The sequence below is a fragment of the Scardinius erythrophthalmus genome, assembly GCF_964197995.2.
Source record: "Scardinius erythrophthalmus genome assembly, chromosome: 11".
NCBI classification, from domain to species: Eukaryota; Metazoa; Chordata; class Actinopteri; order Cypriniformes; family Leuciscidae; genus Scardinius; species Scardinius erythrophthalmus.
Genome location: NC_138231.1, coordinates 38,483,374 through 38,504,228, shown reverse-complemented (window position 1 = coordinate 38,504,228; position 20,855 = coordinate 38,483,374). Strand labels below are relative to the sequence as shown.

The window sequence follows — 20,855 nt, the reverse complement described above, 5'->3', positions numbered from 1 at the left end:
CACAAAAGTGTGCACCGCAGGGCATTTTACCTAATGCAAAAAAAATAATTAAGATTTAATTATAAATATAAATGTATATACATAAATCAGAAATATTTTTATATAGACTACTTATATACAACTTTGCGTTACAATATCTCCCCTCAAAATATAAAACAATAAAAACAATTATACAAAACTTCCAAATGTAGCATGCGGTTTAGAATTTTTTTTTTTTTTTTTTACAGGACATGGAGAAAGATTTATTATAGGTCCTAACATCTCTTTAAAAGTGAGAAAATAGGGGTTAAATTTAAATACCTTACATTTATGGATTAAATGTTTGCCGAGCAAAATGAATAAATTGCAAAGACATTACACATTTTGATATTGCATTAGTGTTAAAATTTATGTATAACAACAAGGCAGTGACAAATTCTACGTCAAGTCCCAATCACGCGATATTTTGAGACTACATTCGGAAAGTGTTACGTCATAAGACCTTCGGCAAAGTTCGGTTTTTCTAGGCACAACCAGTAGAACTCCGATAGCCATTATACTCTCCTCCAATAACCCGCTTAATTTATAATGAGTCAGTTTCTCACCTCCATCCTTACTTAATCGAAACTGCTCCTTTCTGTTTGCAACTACTACTTTATTATGATACCCTCCCTAAATGCTTATAAGATTGCAGCCGTCAATCTATAGTCGATTGGTACGCCTGTTCCCCACTCTGTCCTCGCCATGGCGCCGTGTCCCTGCTCTCTCAGTTACTGAAAGTGGCCGCCTCTCTGCTGCTACCGACTCACGGTCTCTCTCCTCGCTCACAACCGCCATTTTGGAGACAGAGAGCTGCGAGTCGGCTGCAACAGAGACAGAGCAAAAACGGCGGACACGGGGACAAGGTGAGCTAGCGTTTATGAGGAACGTGGTGGGGGAGCAATGGGGGAAGATGGCCGGGAGGGAGAAAGAATTAGAATATGGGAATCGCAGATCTGCTGGCCTCCTCGACTCCCGCAGTGCATATAGACACGAGACGGGCAGATGGTGCATGACCTCACGTGGAACAAGGCCACAGAATATTACGAATCATTTTAAACCATATCCCAACATTTCATTTGACAAAGAGGTGGTGGCCTTAAAGAGACAGAACCCATTTCAATTATTCAAAATAATCAAGAACTTGCCATGATATTAAACCGTGTTGCTAAAAAAGTCACCTCTACACGGTTATCATATCAATAGCAGGCAGCTAAACTCCATAGCCTTCCTTTAAAAAAAACTCATTAAAGCTAATTTTTAGTGGTTGTGACTCAAGTTTACCTTACAATTGCAGCGTTGCTAACTAGCAACATGTACAGTAACTGGATTTAGATTAACGAGCAACACTGGCTGCTGAAACGCTTAGCGTTAGCTAAACCTAGCCAGCTTAATGTGCTAGCTAAGCTAAGTCAGATATGAATCATCAGCCTGTCGATTATATTGTGTACACTAACAGTAATTTTACCCGGTTTTTATAATGTGTGTTGAGACACCTTGCGCCGCTATACATTTCCTCTTTGTATAAAAGGTTACGCTCGTATCGTCATCAGTGTGCGTTAGGTTTATAAATGTTTGTCGCAAATGAAGAAATCAAAATTGACGAGTATTTGGCTGTATTTACACATGCGTGTATTGGTGGTGTGACAAATAGTTCCCCGGGCATTAAAATCATATGATCTGCCAAACTATTGAGATGAGAATAGTTTCACAATTGTAACTCGACATAACCATTGCTACAGTATATGTGTTATATTGCATTCAGGAAATGGTTAAATGGGGGCACTAAAAACACTAGTGGTGTCAGTTTATGTTTACAGAACTCTCAAACTCTGCAAATACACCAGTATTATAAGAGGTTTAATATGGTCTATTGCATTCAATTTCCAGTTGGATTAATTACTGCTAGATTTAACTGTGTAAAAACCCATTTCCAGTGGTGCACTGCCAAAAAATCGATGCACATTTCTTTATAGAAATAATATTTTGGGTTTGGAGAAAGAGTTCAGTGGTCGTTAAAGTCAGCATGAAATTGAAATTCAATCTATTTTCTAAATACCTGTTATTGATTTTATTAATATGAACCATTAATCCATGCAAGTTTTATTTTTTTCAGTCACAATGAAACTCTTTTCTTTTGTATTGTGACACATCTGCCTGTAACGATTTATTGAAAAGTAAAATATGTTGGGCAGGGACTTGAATCTATGCATAGGTTGTTGATTGCATTTTGAGATGTGGGCGTTGCACGTCCCTGCAAGCTCATTAACTCATTGGAAAAGTCCTGCATACATCATCAATGAGAAGTCTTCAATTTTCCCCAGAAAATCCAGTTGACATTTTGATTGAACATTACGATGCCAATAAAATAAAAAACATATGCCCGAATGAATTGCTCTCAATAAGATCTATAACATGCATTTGGAAAATAGGGTGAATCTTGAGTTCATGCTGACTTTTTTTTTTTTTTTTTTTTTTACCAAAATGTCAACTTTGTCCTGTGTAACAACAGTCTTCTTTCTGCTGATTTATGCCAGATTTCTCTAATCATTTAGTAAGCTTAAACCCCGCCCCCTTTCTTACAGTCATCTACAGATTTGCATTCAGTCAACAACCGATCAATAGAACCCTGCACTACATTTATTGTATGATGATCCATTTCACAGAAAAAAGATCTGGTACATCTTGACTCACTTTACGAGTGAAGTTTTCTTTTCATATGCTGATATATTTTCTATTAAAACAGGAAAACAGGATGGGACTTATTGAAGTGCTGGTCCCATTTTAAAATGCACAAATATTATTTAGTTTACACCACAGCCGCAAAACACGATGTGCTGTTTGTCAGTCATTACAGGTGTTTTTAGGGGACACTCGACATTCTCGTTCTAGTGAGCATCTGATTGGAGACAAAACAAGAGATCAGTCATCAATGTCCTTTGTCTGTTTTCCTGAAGGACAAGACTATTTTAAACATGTATCTGATAAAAGTTAATTTTGTCGACTTTTAGGAGTATACAATCATATAGATGGCTACATAGGTAGATACACTACCATTCAAAAGTTTTTGTAGTTTGATTTCTGAAGAAGAATGATTTCTAAAGGACCATGTGACACTGAAGACTGTAATCACTGCTGTAAACACATGCACATCTGAAAAGCCCACAGCAAACAAAGCAGTTCACAAGCTTGTGGTCAGCTGATTCTGAACCTTCAGGCTCGCTGTTATCAGATTGGTTAGCACCTCTTCTGCCCTACAGAGGGCACGTCCTGCTGTCACAATGGAATAAATTCGCTATTATATTTCAGTATGCTATCAATAAACTTATCAGCTGTGTTAATCTCAATCCACTTCATTCTCTTTCAGCAACTGTCAGTCTCACATTCTGCAAAATGCACAGTTGCTAAAATTGTTGTCACCCAGTTCTGAATATTAATATGCAGCCTTATTGTAAATGTCATAAATCTTACAGTGATCATGTCTATGCTGTGTTCATCAGTAAATGCTGAAGTAAACATCACATCCTTTTCTGTTTCAGATTTATCATTTGTGAGACACTGAATGAATTGTGAAATATGAAGTCTCGCTTTCCAAAGGTACTGTACTGCTCTTTGGTCACAGTTATGTTTCCACCTTCAGACCTTTCAAAGCATTCAGGTGATCTTCATAATCTCGTTTAGAGTTAACCAACAAACTTTCTGTGTCTTCTATGCAGTGATCGCCATTTCAGGCTCTTTTAACCTCTGCCTATGGCCTCAGAGCAGGATGGCGTGGGAGACGCCACTTGCTCAAAGTTGGCCAAACCACTTCACCTGCAGTACCTTGAACGATCCCTCCGCCTAGACACCTTTCTAAGGCAGACTGCTGCTGTTTTTAACCAGAACATTTCCAGGTAATTCAGTCCTCTTTGACCTTCTGTCTATTGAGTCATTACCTCTGTGACTCTACAAAATCCTTAGAAATCCTTGTCACATTCCTGTTTGGTATTCTTGGCTAGTTTGTTGTTTGTTTTAGAAGGTTTTTCTCCATTTTCCATAATTCCTAAAGCTTAGCTTATGGTCGATTTTTATAGAAAACGCTGCACTGTAGGTTTGTTTAAGATTGTGTTTGTGTGTGCTTCTCTGTTTAAGCGATGACAGCGATGATGGTTTGGGCGAGGGGTCTTCTCTGGCCTCGTCTAACCCACTGCTGGCAGTGAAAGAAGATCACATCAACCTTGAGGACGAGACCAAGGACTCCTGCAGAGATGGAGAGACGGAGTGTGGCACTCTCAACGGAGCTGTGCTGCAAGGTACAATACATAAAATAAAAAAAGTTATCTGTTGTTTAATGGTGGTATCAGTGATTTCAGGCCCAAAATTATTTTTATCACATTCATCTAATCTTTCCTAACGATCCGCTAGCTGCCCGCCCCATAAGCATGCCGTCAAAAAAACGCGTCTCTGTAGGCAGCCTAGGCTCTGAGATCTGCACACAAAAACAAATGGTTTAGCCTAACACTCAAAACCAAAACAAATAGTGTTCCAACCAATCACCGACAGGGGGAGGGTGTTGTGAGGTTTTGAGCCAGCTTTTTCTTCAGCTCTGACTTCGCGTGCAGCCGTGCACGAGCACAAAACCTCACAACACCCTCCCCCTGTCGGTGATTGGTTGGAACACTATTTGTTTTGGTTTTGAGTGTTAGGCTAAACCATTTGTTTTTGTGTGCAGATCTCAGAGCCTAGGCTGCCTACAGAGACGCATTTTTTTGACGGCATGCTTATGGGGCGGGCAGCTAGCGGATCGTTAGGAAAGATTAGATGAATGTGATAAAAATATTTTTGGGCCTGAAATCACTGATACCACCTTTAACATAAGAATGCATAACCTCTTCTTCAAAGTATTTTTTTTTGTATATATGGAAGTATTGCAGTCTGTCTTGGACTGCAAGTACATTTAATCTCATTATGTTGATGAAGTGAGTAGTATTTAGCTGGTCATGTGATCTCAAAAGGGTGGCACCCACGAGGCATTCCAGTGTGTGTATGATTTCCAACATATTTTTTTAATGCCTGGTTCAGATTACACGATTTTAGCCCGATTTTGGCACGATCCATTTGACGTAGGGTGTCGTGGGGATTCGCAAACGACAACGGGCGTCGGGACGCAAGATTCGATCGTTTCATCTCGTATAGTGTGTCATAGTGGGCGACAACCTACGTCGCGTCTGCGATGCTTCACGACATCACGACAAAAAGACTAGCATGTTTAATTTTTTAACGGTCCTCCACGACGACGGTGCGCGAGTGAGTGAGTGAGTGAGTGAGAGAGTGTGTGTTCTTGAGTGTGTGACTGTGAGTGTGTGAGTGAGAGAGCATGTGTGTGTGACTGTGTGTGCGCGAGAGTGAGTGTGTGAGTGAGAGAGCATGTGTGTGTGACTGTGTGTGTGCGAGAGTGAGTGTGTGAGTGAGAGAGCGTGTGTGTGTGTGTGTGTGAGAGTGATTGCGTGTAGGCTATGTGAGTGAGCGTGTGTATGTGCGAGTGAATGAGTGTGTGAGACGGCTCGCGATGACTGGTCGGAAAACAACGTGTAGTCTGACATGTTTCTTGTCCACGACATAACAAGATTTTTAGGAGTCAAAATCGTGTAATCTGACACAGTGACTATCGTAACAGACAAAAAAATCGTGTAATCTGAACCAGGCATTAAAAGTACTGAGTCACCTTTAACCCCAAACTGTCTTCCTCAGAGCACAAAAGTGACAAGGCCGGTCTGTATAACTTCTCGAAACTGAAGAAAAGCAGGAAATGGCTGAAGGTATGTATAGATAAAAAACTACAGGGATTCTGGGAAATGCTTTATCCAAATCCAATCCCTGCTCAATGGAATTTCTGCCTCAGAGTAAAAAATAAAACTGGTAATTGTGATATTAAATTTAAAATAGTAAAGAAAAAGCACTTTGCAAAAAAAATAAATAATAATTACAAAAAATATAGTCATAATTGCAGGTTTAAATGTCGAAATTATGAGAGAGTGGCAGTATTAGTGAGAGTGTAGTACTCCCTTTGTTAATAAATGAGAGTGAGAGAGACAAAAACTGTTACTTCAGTGGTCCTCTCTGTGTTGTTTTTATTATTTAATCATAGTTTTCCATGTCATGAAACAAATGTAATTCTCAATAAATAAGTAAACAAATATACACACAACGAAAACAACAAATATAATAATAATAAATACAATATTCCAAACTCTTTCACAGTTGTTTCACACATAGATGATCGATACACTAACAGATTTTCTATAATAGAACTAAACCAAAATCAGTAATAAAACAAACATCCAATTGAACTCAAATAGTAGACGCCAAAACATCTTAATAACAGTTCTTTTTCTGAAATCTTATCATGTTTACTAACCTTTATTAATAAATGAGAGTGAGAAAGACGAAAACTGTTACTTCAGTGGTCCTCTCTGTGTTGTTTGAGGATGCCACAGTCGTCATAGCAACTCTCAACTCCCAACTGCCACTCCGAATTCAGAAAATGCAGTGTCCAGTGCAAACACTCATCATTATGATTAAAGTAGTTTAAATAAACCATACATAAAGTGTAAATAAATTGAAATAGATATAAATACAAAATAATATATATATAAACACTTAAACACTTTTGTGACCCAAATATACAGGGCGGTCACAAGAGTAATATCACAGTTAAAATGAATAAACTCGCAATATTGAGAAATGAAGTCTAAAGGCTTCTTTACACAGCAGAGTTAAGGCTGCTCTGTTCCTGCTCAAAATTCTGCATAAAGATATAATAATCCTGCATAAAAGCCAGACCAAATTATGCCTGCTTTGGGGATACTTAATTTGATTAATCGATTCACCAGTGCTATTGATCTGCATTACCAAACGTGGATGTTTTACACCAGAAACAAACACTGATGTACTATTTTATTTAATACTGTGAAGCTGCTTTGATACAATCTGTATTGTGAAAAGCGCTATATAAATAAAGTTGACTTGACTTGACTTGCTTTGACCCACCTCAGCCCCTGCTTGAAAAACTTGTGTTCTCTAAAAAACTTTCCTCTAGAGAATGAGATTTTGTGAGCGAACGGAAAAACTGGTAATTGAAATAATGAGTTAGAATGAACTATATTTGAATGCTTCTGCGAGTGAACAGAACATTTCTCAGGGGAACGCTATACTTTTGTGAACGCAGCAGATACAAAGTTTCTCTTGGGGAACGCACAAGTGAACTTTGAACATTTTTGTTCTTCAGGGAAGAACATCTCCCATCTCCATTTAGGGAATCCATAGTTGTTGCAATTATGAAAAACAAATTTGCAGTAATAAGATATTAAATTAAGTCACACATTCATAATTAATTGTCTCTTCTTTATGTCCATGTCTAAGCAGTCTGATGTTTGTGAATTGCAGGGCATCTTGCTGAGCGATGACACCACAGATTCAGATACTGATTCGGATGATTCTGACTTTACAATGACACGAGAAGAGCTCCAGGACATGCTGCGCCTGCACAAGTTCACCAAACTCCACCAGAGCAAGTTCCACTCTGACAGAGAGGTACGACGTGTTCGCTGAGTCTGGGACAGCTGCCCCCGCATAGATAGCTTCATGGAAACTGTTGGTAATGTGTGTTTGTGTTCACAGCTGCAGCACTATCAACACTACAGCGCAGGTCTCCTGTCCACTCACGATCCTTTCTACGAGCAGCAGCGCCACCTACTGGGCCTCAAGAAAAAGAAAATCAAGGAAGAGAAGAAATGTAAGGGTAAGCCAGGCCTACAGGACAAAAGAGGATGACAGCAACTGTTTTCTGGTCATCTGAATACTCATCCTTCTTCTTTTGTAGCCAAGCTAAAAAAGATGAAAAAGAAGAAGAAACGGGGAGAGGAATTCTCCATGGACGGACGGGCGCACATTACTAAAATTTTTGCTAAGTTTTCCCATGATGCACCTCTTCCCATGATCAAAAAGAAGCACTTAACCATCGAGCAGCTCAATGCTCGTAGACGAAAAGTCTGGCTCACGATTGCCAAAAAAGAAATCCCAAAGGTACAAGCATTTTTCTTGGTCGTTAAATTTGCAATCCCCTCGATTTCTTCTGTTCATGCATTAGTCTAAATTTTTATTGTCTCATTTCAGGCATTTAAACAGAAAGTCTCGGCAAGGAACTTTGTTTTAACCAATGCCAGAAAGGTAAGAGGTGCTTGTATTTTACATACACTACCGTTTAGAAGTTTGAGATTTGTAAGTCTCTTATTCTCACTAAAGCTGCATTTATTTGATCAAAATTATTTAAAATGTAATTTTTTTTCTTGTGATGGCAAAGCTGAATTTTCTGATATGCTGATTTGGTGCTCAATATTTTTTTGAAACCATTTGTGGAAACTGCTACTTTTTTTTTTCAGGATTCTTTGATGAATAGAAAGTTCAAAAACTTTTATAACAATATAGATGTCAATTTAATGCATACAAGCCGAATATAGGTGTTAATCTTACTGACCCCCAAACTTTTAAACAGCAATGTATAGTGTGGTCAAAACATCTGAGACCACATTACAAATCTGGAATTCAACATTGTATTTAAACCTGGAAATAAAGAAAATGTTTTAGGATTTTGACATTTAAAACTTTTTTTTTTATTTTTAGTTATTTTTGTTTAGTGTAACTTTTAGTTTATTTTTGCTAATGGTCTCCCTTCTCTCCCGTGAGCACTTGACCTCATTAAAAAACAAAAAAAAACTTTCCTTTTTCTTTATATCCTCGCTTATCGGGCTTATGCTACTCTGAACAATGCCTGAACTTCGTATTTTGAGCACTTCTTGCGTTGTTTTTTGCCTCTTCACGATGACTCGCTTAATTTAGTCTTAATTTGTAAGTCGCTTTGGACAAAAGTGTCTGCTAAATGACTAAATGTAAATGTCTCAGAAGGTCTATTTTTGTGGATGTTAGTTAAGTCTGTGCTTCTACACTTCTCCAGTTGGCCCACCAGTGTATGCGTGAGGTCCGGAGGGCTGCAATCCAGGCGCAGAAGAACTGCAAAGAGACTTTACCACGGGCCCGCCGGCTCACCAAAGAGATGCTGCTGTACTGGAAGAAGTACGAGAAGGTGGAGAAGGAGCACCGCAAGCGTGCTGAGAAAGAGGCTCTCGAGCAACGCAAACTGGACGAGGAGATGCGGGAGGTATTCATACATATACGCAAAAAATCACATTTCGCTGAGAACCATTTCCTAAAGCATCATCCTGACAGTTCTTCCCGTGTGTCCCATCAGGCTAAGCGTCAGCAGAGGAAGCTGAACTTCCTGATCACCCAGACAGAACTGTACGCTCACTTCATGGGGGGCAAGCAGAACGCTGGGGGAGACGGCACTCAGGAGGAGATCCTGTGCAAGCTTGAGGACAACACCTCCCAGCGGCAAATCGACATCGGTGGAGGGGTTATGGTCAATGTCGGCCAGGAAGACTATGGTAAGACCTTATTCCGTCTCTAAAGGATCATTCTACGTGGAACTCATGGAAATGTACATCAGAATCATGTTTTTTCCCTCTTGCAGATAGTGAATATTACAAGTCTCAGGCTCTTAAAAATGCAAAAGAGGCGTACCAGATCCACCAGGCTAGAGTAAGTGCTAGTCGGAATTATATGGTATATATTCGCATTACATCATACATGTTTCCCTCATGAATTTTGTCTGGAAATGAATTATTATAATGTCCCTCTTTTTGTTCTGTAGACCAGGTTGTTTGACGAGGAAGCAAAGGACAGTCGCTGCGCCTCTCTGCATGCGGCTAGCATGTCTGGCTCTGGCTTCGGCGAGAGCTACAGCTTATCAAACCCATCTATTCAAGCAGGTGAAGACATTCCCCAGCCCACCATGTTCAATGGGAAGCTTAAGGGCTACCAGCTCAAAGGCATGAACTGGCTGGCCAATCTTTATGAACAGGTGATTTTTTTAATGCTCTCTTATGCTTATTTCTTAATATACTACTATTCAGAAGTTATTTTTAATGAATTAAAATGAGTACTTTTATTTAGCAAGGATGCATTAAATTGGTCAAAAGTGACAGTAAAAACACATTTTAATGTTACAAAAGATTTATGTTTCAAATAAATGCTGTTCATCAAAGAAATGTCAAATTTTCCTCAAAAATATGAAGCAACACAAATGTTTTCAACATTGATAATTATAAGAAATGTTTCTTGAGCACCAGATCAACATTTTATAATGATTTTTGAAGGGATCATCTGACACTGAAGAGTAATGGCTGCTGAAAATTCGGTTTCGTCATCACATTAAATTACATTATACACATTATAAATTACATTTCAAAGGATATTAAAATTGAGAGCAGTTATTCCTTTTTTTTTTATATTTCATAATACTACAGTGTTTGTGGTATGTTTGATCAAATAAATGTAGTCTTGAAAAACTTTGATTTTTCAATGATTTATGTCTCTTTCTGTTTGTCTCCCATAGGGCATTAATGGCATTCTGGCAGATGAGATGGGGCTTGGAAAGACGGTCCAGAGCATTGCTTTACTGGCTCATCTGGCAGAGGTAAGGATTCACTTTCCAAGTTTTCTGAAGCGAAGCAATTGCTTTGTGTGATGAACAGACTGAAAATTTAGTAGTTACACACTAAATTTTGACATTCGACTTGGGTTTCCTAGAAGACATTTTAAACATTATATATTGTATTATTAATAAATAGTAATTAATGTTATTTTAAATAATATATATTTTTAAATGCATGATTTATATATATGTATATATGTATATATATGTATATATATATGTATATATATGTATATATATATGTATATATGTATGTATATATACAGTACCAGTCAAAAGTTTGGAAACATTACTATTTTTAATGTTTTTGAAAGAAGTCTCTTATGCTCATTAAGCCTGCAGTAAAAAACAAAACAAAAAAAAAAACAGTAATATTATGAAATATTATTACAATTTAAAATAATGGTTCTCTTTTTTAATATACTTTAAAATGTAATTTATTTTTGTGATGCAAATCTGAATTTTCATCAGCAAGTACTCCAGTCTTTGGTGTCTTATGATCCTTCAGAAATCATTCTAATATGCTGATTTATGATCAATGTTGGAAACAGTTGTGCTGCTTAATATTTTTTTTATAGCCTGAGATACTTTTTTCAGGATTATTTGATGAATAAAAAGTTAAAAAGAACTGTATTTATTTAGAATACAAATCTTTTGTAACAATATACACTACCGTTCAAAAGTTTGGGAACAATAAAAATTTTTTTTTAAAAGACATTAGTACTTTAATTCAACAAGGATGCGTTAAATTGATAAAAGGTGATGGTAACGATTTATATTGTTAGAAATGTTTTTATTTTGAATAAATGCTGTTTTTATGAATAAATGCTGTTAACGTTTTACTCATCAATGAATCCTGAAAAAAGTATTCCAAAAAAATATATTAAACAGCACAACTGTTTCCATCATTGATAATAACTGAGTATCAAATCATCATATTAGAATGATTTCTGAAGGATCATAAGACACCAAAGACTGGAGTACTTGCTGATGAAAATTCAGCTTTGCATCACAAAAATAAATTACATATTAAAGTATATTAAAAAAGAGAACCATTATTTTAAATTGTAATAATATTTCATAATATTATTATGCAGTTTTTTTAACTGCAGGCTTGATGAGCATAAGAGAATTCTTTCAAAAACATTAAAAATAGTAATGTTTCCAAACTTTTGACTGGTACTGTATGTGTGTGTGTTTGATTTTTTTTGTGTGTGTATTTGTGATTATAAATGTATTATGGACTTGATAATGATGACTGTTCTAAAATGATAAAAAAGTCAAACATTTACAAATCTTAATAATTATACAAATAACTTTTCTCAGACCGTTTTTGAGCAAATACATAAATATCAAGATGTGATACATTTAATAACAAGATATATCGCCCAGCCCTACCATTAGCACAACATAGCATGATAACAGGGTTTGCAAAACATTCTCCTTCTCTATCTTTTAGCCAACAGATTTCACTTGAAAGATACTGTATTTCCTAATCGCTAGGTTCTCAGATCGAAAATCTGGAACAAGTTTATTTTTTTGGGGAATATGACACCAGCGTTATATAAAAAACACAACGCTCTGTTCTGCTTTCCTGTGCTATCATATGCATTTCTCCCAAACAAGCCCCTGACACCACAAATCAGTTCTTTGGCATCGGTGTGAACCCTCCAGCTGTCTCCGCTGCCCTCTGTGACCTCCAGGGTTTGCGAAAAGAGGAGGATACAGAGTTTGGGGATTTTATATGAAAGCGTAGCGCTGTGGGCCCATAGGAAGCCATGTTAGCATGTTACCTTGTTCTTCAGTTGTTTCCTGTTTTGACCCCCTCTCTCTTCTCTCATTCTTTCCCACCATCTCCGTCCCCATCCCCCTCTGCCGCCTGCACCTGTTGGGATTATTTTGTGTTGGTGTGCTCTATCGGACAGAGGGAAAACATCTGGGGACCCTTCTTGATTATCTCCCCTGCCTCAACACTCAACAACTGGCATCAGGAGTTCTCTCGCTTTGTCGCCAAATTCAAGGTGAGTGTGGCAGCTGTGCAGGGAAACACCTGCAGCCGTGGAATCCTTTCTACCGCTCTGTCTCTCTGTCACTGTCTCAAACCTTTTATAAACCCATTGAACTACGTCTATTTTCAGAACAATGGAAAATGTGTTTTTTCTTAGCCTTTGCATATTTTGCTGTAAGGAAACGCATGACAGATTATTGCATTTCTGGTTTGATTTTTGTAATCCTTAGGGGGCAGTGTTGTATCATTTATAGTGTGTTCTACTAATACCAGCAACCTAAATATTAATTTCCTGCCAGTCAGACTGAATCTCACAAATCATCTGTATCCGAAGTCCCAGCCAGAATAACTTGAGGAATATCAGAGGGCTGAATAATAATAATTTCTTTTTGTTGGCCTGGTCAGGCCAGGAGTTCAGATTTATACTTGCCCTGCCAATATTTTCACTGGCCCTGCCACACTTTATTTTAAGCAATATATTTTTGTGTGCCAGAGGGAAATATGTTTTTCATTAAACATTAGTTTTCTTTATTAAAAAAACGTTACAACAAATAATTTATACAATTTCTAATTTGTGTAATAACTGGAAATAATAGATCTATAATTTAACTTCATGAAAGCTGTTATTTCATGCATACACTTTTACTTGCTCATTCTTGCCCGGATCAGTCGGTCCATACTTATTGTTGAGCCCTGAATAATTAACATTATACACTTTGTAATGAGGTTAAGATTATGAAAAGTTTATGTATATTTAGTACCAATCATAAGTTTGGAAACATTACTATTTTAGTGTTTTTGTATTTGAAAGAAGTCTCTTATGCTCATCAAAAAGTAAAAAAGAACAGCATTCATTAAAAATAGACATATTTTCTAACAATATAAATCTTTACAATAACTTTTTTTTTATCAATTTAACACACCCTTGCTGAATAAAAGTATACATTTCTTTAAAAAAAAGAAAGAAAAAAAATTACTGACCCCAAACTTTTGAAAGGTAGTGTGTTTGTTACAAAAGATTTCAATTTTAAATAAAAGCTGTTCTTTTTTAACTTTATTCATCAAAGAATCCTGAAAAAGTAACACAGGTTATAAAAAAATATTAAGTAACACAACTGTTTCCAACATTGATAATAAATCAGCATAATACAAGGATTTCTGAAGGATCATGTGGCACTGAAGACTGGAGTAATTCAAATAAAATATAGTTTTATTTTATAAGTATTTTAAAATAGAAAACCTTTATTTTAAATTGTAATATTTTTTCATAATATTACAGTTTTTCTGTATTTTTGATCAAATAAATGCAGGCTTGATGAGCATAAGAGACTTCTATCAAAAACATGAATAGTAATGTTTCCAAACCTTTGACCGGTAGTGTATTTAAAATGAAAATGTTATAAAATTTTCACATTTCTTTTGTTCTCTTGTCTCATTCTTTCTTGCAGGTGTTACCGTACTGGGGGAACCCTCATGATCGTAAAGTTATTAGAAAATTTTGGAGCCAGGTAAGCATTTCATAAGAATATTGCTCTAATATATCAGATTAATTTAAATCTACTACTTCAACCCTATTTTATCCATGTTTGGCTCCTGTAGAAAACTCTGTATACCCAGAATGCACCATTTCATGTGGTCATCACCAGTTATCAGCTGGTGGTACAGGATGTGAAGTATTTCCAGAGGGTGAAATGGCAGTATATGGTTCTGGATGAGGCCCAGGCACTGAAAAGCAGCACCAGGTAATTAGCACTCGATTAGCACTTACATACATGCATATACACTGCCGTTCAAAAGTTGGGATCGGTAATATTTTTAATGTTTTTAAAATAAGTCTCTTATGCTCACCAAGGCTGCGTTTATTTAAAAAAAAAAACTGTAATTATTACAATTTAAAATAACTTTTTTCTATTTGAATATATTTAAAAATGTTATTTATTCCTGTGATGCAAAGCTGAATTTTCAGCATCATTACCCCAGCCTTCAGTGTCACATCATGACAATAAAAAAAATAAAAAAAATCATAACATTAAAGGATAGCCAAAAATAATAATAATTTCAATACAGATCCATTACAGATAGAATATTAACTAGCTATATACTTTGTTTTACACAGTATTTACTTAAATGTTTTGGAACTGAACATTACCACTTCCGTAAAGTGGCCACACAGATGGATATCAACTCATGCTGATAATGAATGAATGAATCTTAAGTCTTAAAATGGCCAAATATACAGTACTGTGCAGTGCGTCAGTAGGAAATATCAGTTTACATTTCCAAACATTCGTTTTGCCATTTATTGTAATAATCCAACATGCCTAAGACTTTTGCACAGTACTGTATGCTAGTTTTCTTGCAAATATAGCTCCACAATGTGAAAATCTGGTTGTCTAACCATTACGCATCCTTGACTGAACCTTTCAACAAGGGAAAACGAGCTAATAAAAAGCTCCAGATGCTACAGAGAGTCTCCAGTACTGGTGCAGATTTTCCATATTCCCATCCTCGTAGTCAGTGCAGTAACACTATGTCTGGACTGGAACCCTTCAGAGAATGAGGGCCTCTCGAGCTCTGAGTGTGAGTTTGTGCCTCTCTAGAGATGACAGCACATGTGCCAGCAGCTTCTGTTGTGGTGGAACATGATTTATTGCCCAATTGGATTCTCGACAGGGTGTCAGAGCAGCTTTCTTGAGCTTTCAAGTCTCTAAAGTCCCCAAAATGAATGAAAGACTTAACTCTCTGAAGAGAATCCCTGTAGTATTCAGAGTTCAGCATTGAGCGTTGTTTTCATGCAGAGTTATATTCTCCATTAACTTCAGCTTGCTGCTTGCTTGGGAGGTCTTAGTAGCTTTGTCTGGTTCTTCTTGACAGCGTCCGATGGAAGATTCTCCTTCAGTTCCAGTGCAGGAACCGCCTCCTGCTAACAGGGACACCAATCCAGAACACAATGGCAGAGGTGAGTGCATTCATGCGAGACCTTGTTTGAGAGTCCACGTGTGCGAGACTGCGAGTGCAGCACCACATAAAAACATGACGCTATTGTTCTTCCCCTCAGTTGTGGGCCCTGCTTCACTTCATCATGCCGACTCTGTTTGACTCTCACGAGGAGTTCAACGAGTGGTTTTCCAAGGACATCGAGAGTCATGCTGAGAACAAATCTGCTATTGATGAAAGTCAGTCAACTCAATTTTCTCAATTTTGTTCACGGTCCATTTTATCTCCAGGGAGGTTACAATATGTGTTAGGGTTGAACAATTTAGTCAAAAAAGTTATGTAGTTTATAAAGCTTGAATTTTGAAGGTGTTCAGTTTGAAGTAGTTTTAAAAGTTCTAAGATTTTAAGGCCTTCCTCATCCAGTCTGTCCAGTTTATCATCTGATCTATAGATCAGATCAGATGCTCTGGGAGATTGCTTGGATTTTCTGGGTGGTTGCTAGCTTGATCTTTTTATTCGGTTTTGCTAGTATTTTTTTTATCATTTAGCTACGTTGTCCTAAGCAGCAAGGCAACATAATTATTTTATTATTCAAAATTATTTGGGATTTCAGCTGCAAAATAATAAGGATTTAACATTTAATACTGCATTAATATTAAAACAGCAGCACTCATGCTGAACAAGCGATGTCTTCATGTGTTGCCCATGCTCCAATAGATGTAATTTACGGTGGTTTACCCTTTCAGACCAGCTGTCCAGATTGCACATGATCCTAAAACCATTTATGCTGCGCAGAATAAAGAAGGATGTGGAGAATGAGCTCTCTGACAAGGTGATACAGTCCTCAGTATCTCAGACAGAATTCTGGTTTGTGGTTTCATGCCTAGTCTCTATATGTGATATTAATTTATTCCTTCTCAGATTGAAATCCTGACATACTGCCAGCTGACCAGCAGACAGCGGCTGCTCTACCAGGCTCTGAAGAACAAGATCTCCATCGAGGACCTGCTGCAGTCATCTATGGGCACGGCCCAGCAGGCCCACAACACCACCAGCAGCCTCATGAACCTGGTCATGCAGTTTAGGAAGGTGAGGCTGGGTTTATCAGCTTGATATAGTTCACCCAAAAATGGAACACCAAAGAATATATTTTGAAAAATGTTGGTGATAGCTTTGGTTCCCATTGACTTCCATTTAGTCAATGGAAACCAAAACTGTTTGGTTACCAACATTTTTCAAAAAATATTTTTTTATGTTCCACAAAAGAAAGGAAGTCATACAAGTTTAAAACAACATTAGGATGAGTAAATGATCACAGAATTAAAATTTTTGGGTGGACTATTACTTTAAAACTGGTTTGTCCTTTCAGACTCACCGTATAGTAATGAGCTGCAGTTTTTAAACACAGTGTTTTTCACAAATTTAAAAGGTTTGTAACCACCCAGACCTGTTTGAGCGTCAGGAAATACGCTCGCCTTTCCACATGTCCCTGAAGCCCTTCATCATGTCCAAGTTCCTGTTCCGACATGCCATCCTCCGCACTTCTGACCTAGGAAAGACTAAGTGAGTTGATCTCCATGTAGCTTCCAGGTTTACTGTTTCTCCCTCAAGGCTTGTTCACACAAAGGACAATAACTATAATGTAAATTGCCTTAATTCAATGAGATTAGAGAAGTCCATACCATAATTATAACAATAACGACACAGAGGAACATTATCATTGGAATCTCTTTCAGAGCAATTTTTTTTCCAGCAGATGAAGGATAAAAGCATTGTCAGCCAATCAGAATTTCGAGCTCGAACAGTTAAAGTGGCAGACGACATAACTGCAGAATGTAATTACAATAAACAGAACGTTATTGTGGTGTGGGCTAATATAGTTATCGTTATATTTATTGTTCTTGGTGTGAACGGACCATTAGGATTGGTGCCGCCAACTGTTCGGCATTGTTGATTCCATCTCCGATCAAAAGTTGTTATACAACACGTGTAATGGCTTTTACAAGTTTTTATTAGATTGATTTATTCATTCTCTTCACTCCTCAGGCTGAAGCAGACTCTAGTCTCTCCGTTCTCCACACAACACATTCAACAGTCCTTGTTTCACAGAAAAAGTGAGTCTCTTTATTTGTTCCACAATTATATTTTAATTTTGTCATTACAAAACTTACACTCTTATTTCTGATCATCTGCATGATTGGTACAGCTGATGATGAAAGCAGCAGCTTTTCCTTCCTGCGTTTCATCGATGTGTCTCCTGCTGAGATGTCAAACATCATGCTTCAGGGGACTCTAGTGAGGTCAGTTACTCAACATTCATGTCAGAACTATTAAATATTAAAATACACACTTTCTCTGACTCAAAGGGATAGTTTACCTGAAAATGAAAGTTCTGTCATCATGTCGTTCCAAACCTGTATGACCTTCCACAAAAAAAGAAAGTCATACAGATTTGGAATGATATGAGGATGAAGAAAATTAAAGTCTATATTTAAGGCATGTATTCTGTACTTTTGTACTTACAATGTATTCTTGTATTCTGTATTTAAGCTATTTTAAGGCATGAAGAAATTATTTTCATGGGATTTTTTTTTTTTAAATATGTAATTTTGGCGAATCAAAGATGAGTTTTAAGGCATAAAAATGCTATATTTTTTATGCCTTAAAACTGATTGATCACCAAAATGACATTTAAAAAAATATTCCCATGAAAATAATTTCTTTATGTCTTAAAATAGCTTGTAATGAATGTAGCTCTGCACCTTTGCTTAATTTAGTATACATGTATCCATGAATATGCATATTAGTCCCCGCCTCCACTCACTCACACCAGCTCAGAATACCTGATCCACTCGTCAACTTTACTATAGTAAACGCTACATGATGGCAATTGGAAATACTGGTTTAATTCAGCCATATATGTTTGAACCAGAAACTGATTCAGAAGAAGTGGAAGAGTGAATTATACAGGCTCATCTACAAGTCAATGTATCAGAATGGAAATGCGTTTTATTTTTCGCTCTCTACAACGTCGGACACAAAACGGTAATTAGTATGATTAGCCTTTGGCTTGACTGTGGTTTACACAGCTAATAATGAGTTGCTAATGTTTCTCAAACCATGTTTCCGTTCCCCATCTCTGAGTCAGACAGCTGCCTTCTAAAAATCAGCATCCTTACAAACGCTTTGAACAACTCAGAACATCAATGGAGAAAGATTTTTCATGTCAACAGAAAAACATTGTGTTGTCTGATGAATTTTCATATGGTTTGTCTTTAAAGCATGTTAAAAACACCACATAGACATATAAACAACATTAAAAACTTGATTTACACCACAGGGGGTCTTTCATGTTTGCTTGAACTATCCCTTTAACCAGTGGATATCTTGAATAAATTGCATTATTCAAGCACGTTCTCATCCGGTAGGATCCATGACTCCAATAAGAACTGAATATATAAATAATAATCTAATTCTTTTCACACTTTGATCCATCACCCAGTGCATTCAGGTAAGATTTAGGTGTGGGATTCAGTACATTCGTTTCCTACTGCATTGATTCCTTAATAGCTGTTTAGATAATAAAATCTCTTTTCCTCTTTTCTCAGGTGGTTAGCCCTATATCTGTCCTTTAAATCAGCATACCGGCTCCACCACAGTCGTCTGTGGGATGTAGAGGAAGAGCAGGAGAATGAGGCTAAAGAGTTACACAAGCTGTGTCTTTCACGCAGAGATCTCATCCTGTGGCTCAACAAGCCAACGTCTTTCCCAAACGTCCACAGCAGTCCTGTTCTACAGGTGAGCTCTGTCGTTGTTTTTTATCGTTCTTGCTTTGTCATATGACAGCACATGTACCAGTGGCCTTCATCACTATATGCCTAGTAGTTATTATCTTCTTTTGGCTACGTTTACACTGTCAATTTTTGGGATTGACAACCGCATTTACTTACAGGTCCCATTCACATTTTCACTATTTACAGTAGCGTCTCGAATACTGTCTGTATGAATGTGCAGGAGTCAAGCCCATATTCTCTTACCGGTAACCAAAGCGACAGTGACCAAAGTAATATCAAAGGTGGCGACGTCCATAAAACTGAAAAGTCTTTTGACACGACAAGAGTCCATTTTTCATTAACCTACAGCAGCTTTTATATCTGAGTGTATAGTTGAGCATTTGAGTTGCACGTAGAACACAAAACTGACAGGAGAAGCTCCGGTGGAGAACAGTGACTAATCTCAAACCTTCAGATGACACACCGCTCATATCTCCTTCGCTGTAAGTTACTGAAACCACGCACAAAAAATATACGGGTGTGAGTTTAATTATAGAATGTGATTGTCACTCCTGTACATAACTGAACTGTGTGTGAATGTTATTGTGCTCATTCTGCTACTGAAGGAAAAGCAGCAGTGGAATGGAAAAACACAAGACGCAGGGCAGTGGAATGGGGAAAAAAGTTGAATTACTTTGACTTGAACTTTAACGCGAGAGACCGTGAGACGCTACAAAGCACAAGATGTAAACGCATCTCTCAAAAATGTCCATTTAGCACATTACATATAAAACCAATGGGAAAGCATAGCACTGAAATACAAAAGCACATTGTGTGTGACTTTTTTTGGCATATATTCTAGATGTATGTCCAAAAATAATAAGTTCTGGTTATTTCTCAGGCATGGCTCAAAAGACAAAGTGGAAAAGTTCTGCTTCTGGACGTTTAGTTAACATGTTTGTCCAAAACTGAATATCTTCCAAAGATTTGATTGCACAAACTTTGGCATTTTTCTTAGTTCATCATATTTCTTGCGTTCACTTTTTTGGAGTTTTGTGTATGAGTGTGCAGGTCTACGCCTGCCTTGGGTTACCCCACTGAACCAGATTAAATGACCCTCATCTTTCGTTAGCGCCAAGGGTTCGTATTTCGTTGTGGAAACCTATTTCCACTGACCCACGAGACACTCCAATGTTGCTGTATATCAAATGCTGATGGGAATATCAAAAGTCCAAACTGATTCTCGAGGAAAGGAAAGATGATAGAGGAAGTGATGCTGGATGTCCCAGTCCAGAAGCTACAGTGTCGTCCCCCGGAGGCCAAACAGCTGCAGGGGTTAACCTGTAGTTTGGCGCGCTGGCGTGCGTTCAGGCTACGGTCAGGGGAAGCTGTGCTCAGAAGGTGCTGACTGAGGTGTAATATTATCCACTTCCCACTACAGCTTTTATACCACACAAGCGTCTCCTAGCTCCACTGGGGCATGGATGGGGAACACGACACCACAACAATCAGCTCCCCATGTGGAAAT

At 37.5% G+C, this 20,855-nt stretch overlaps 1 protein-coding gene across 5 annotated transcripts in view; it reads left to right on the top strand.

Annotated features, from left to right (window-relative positions):
• Positions 1 to 504: 504 nt before the first annotated feature.
• ino80 (INO80 complex ATPase subunit) overlaps positions 505 to 20,855 on the top strand; it is a 41,421-nt gene continuing 21,070 nt past the window's right edge. For 2 of the 5 annotated variants that reach the window (XM_081379418.1, XM_081379417.1), the window contains exons 1-25: positions 505 to 884; positions 3,558 to 3,615; positions 3,735 to 3,911; positions 4,150 to 4,310; positions 5,749 to 5,816; positions 7,444 to 7,590; positions 7,678 to 7,798; positions 7,880 to 8,082; positions 8,173 to 8,226; positions 9,011 to 9,214; positions 9,305 to 9,500; positions 9,587 to 9,654; positions 9,767 to 9,976; positions 10,511 to 10,591; positions 12,535 to 12,630; positions 14,066 to 14,125; positions 14,217 to 14,359; positions 15,492 to 15,576; positions 15,676 to 15,793; positions 16,301 to 16,386; positions 16,476 to 16,643; positions 16,984 to 17,117; positions 17,601 to 17,668; positions 17,761 to 17,854; positions 19,163 to 19,352. In XM_081379418.1, the coding sequence (XP_081235544.1) occupies positions 3,769 to 3,911; positions 4,150 to 4,310; positions 5,749 to 5,816; positions 7,444 to 7,590; positions 7,678 to 7,798; positions 7,880 to 8,082; positions 8,173 to 8,226; positions 9,011 to 9,214; positions 9,305 to 9,500; positions 9,587 to 9,654; positions 9,767 to 9,976; positions 10,511 to 10,591; positions 12,535 to 12,630; positions 14,066 to 14,125; positions 14,217 to 14,359; positions 15,492 to 15,576; positions 15,676 to 15,793; positions 16,301 to 16,386; positions 16,476 to 16,643; positions 16,984 to 17,117; positions 17,601 to 17,668; positions 17,761 to 17,854; positions 19,163 to 19,352 (2,898 nt within the window). In that variant the 5' untranslated portion in view covers positions 505 to 884; positions 3,558 to 3,615; positions 3,735 to 3,768. Of the gene's footprint in view, positions 885 to 3,557; positions 3,616 to 3,734; positions 3,912 to 4,149; positions 4,311 to 5,748; positions 5,817 to 7,443; positions 7,591 to 7,677; positions 7,799 to 7,879; positions 8,083 to 8,172; positions 8,227 to 9,010; positions 9,215 to 9,304; positions 9,501 to 9,586; positions 9,679 to 9,766; positions 9,977 to 10,510; positions 10,592 to 12,534; positions 12,631 to 14,065; positions 14,126 to 14,216; positions 14,360 to 15,491; positions 15,577 to 15,675; positions 15,794 to 16,300; positions 16,387 to 16,475; positions 16,644 to 16,983; positions 17,118 to 17,600; positions 17,669 to 17,760; positions 17,855 to 19,162; positions 19,353 to 20,855 lie in introns of all 5 variants that reach the window. The other 3 variants (XM_081379419.1, XM_081379416.1, XM_081379415.1) reach the window with 3 other exon arrangements.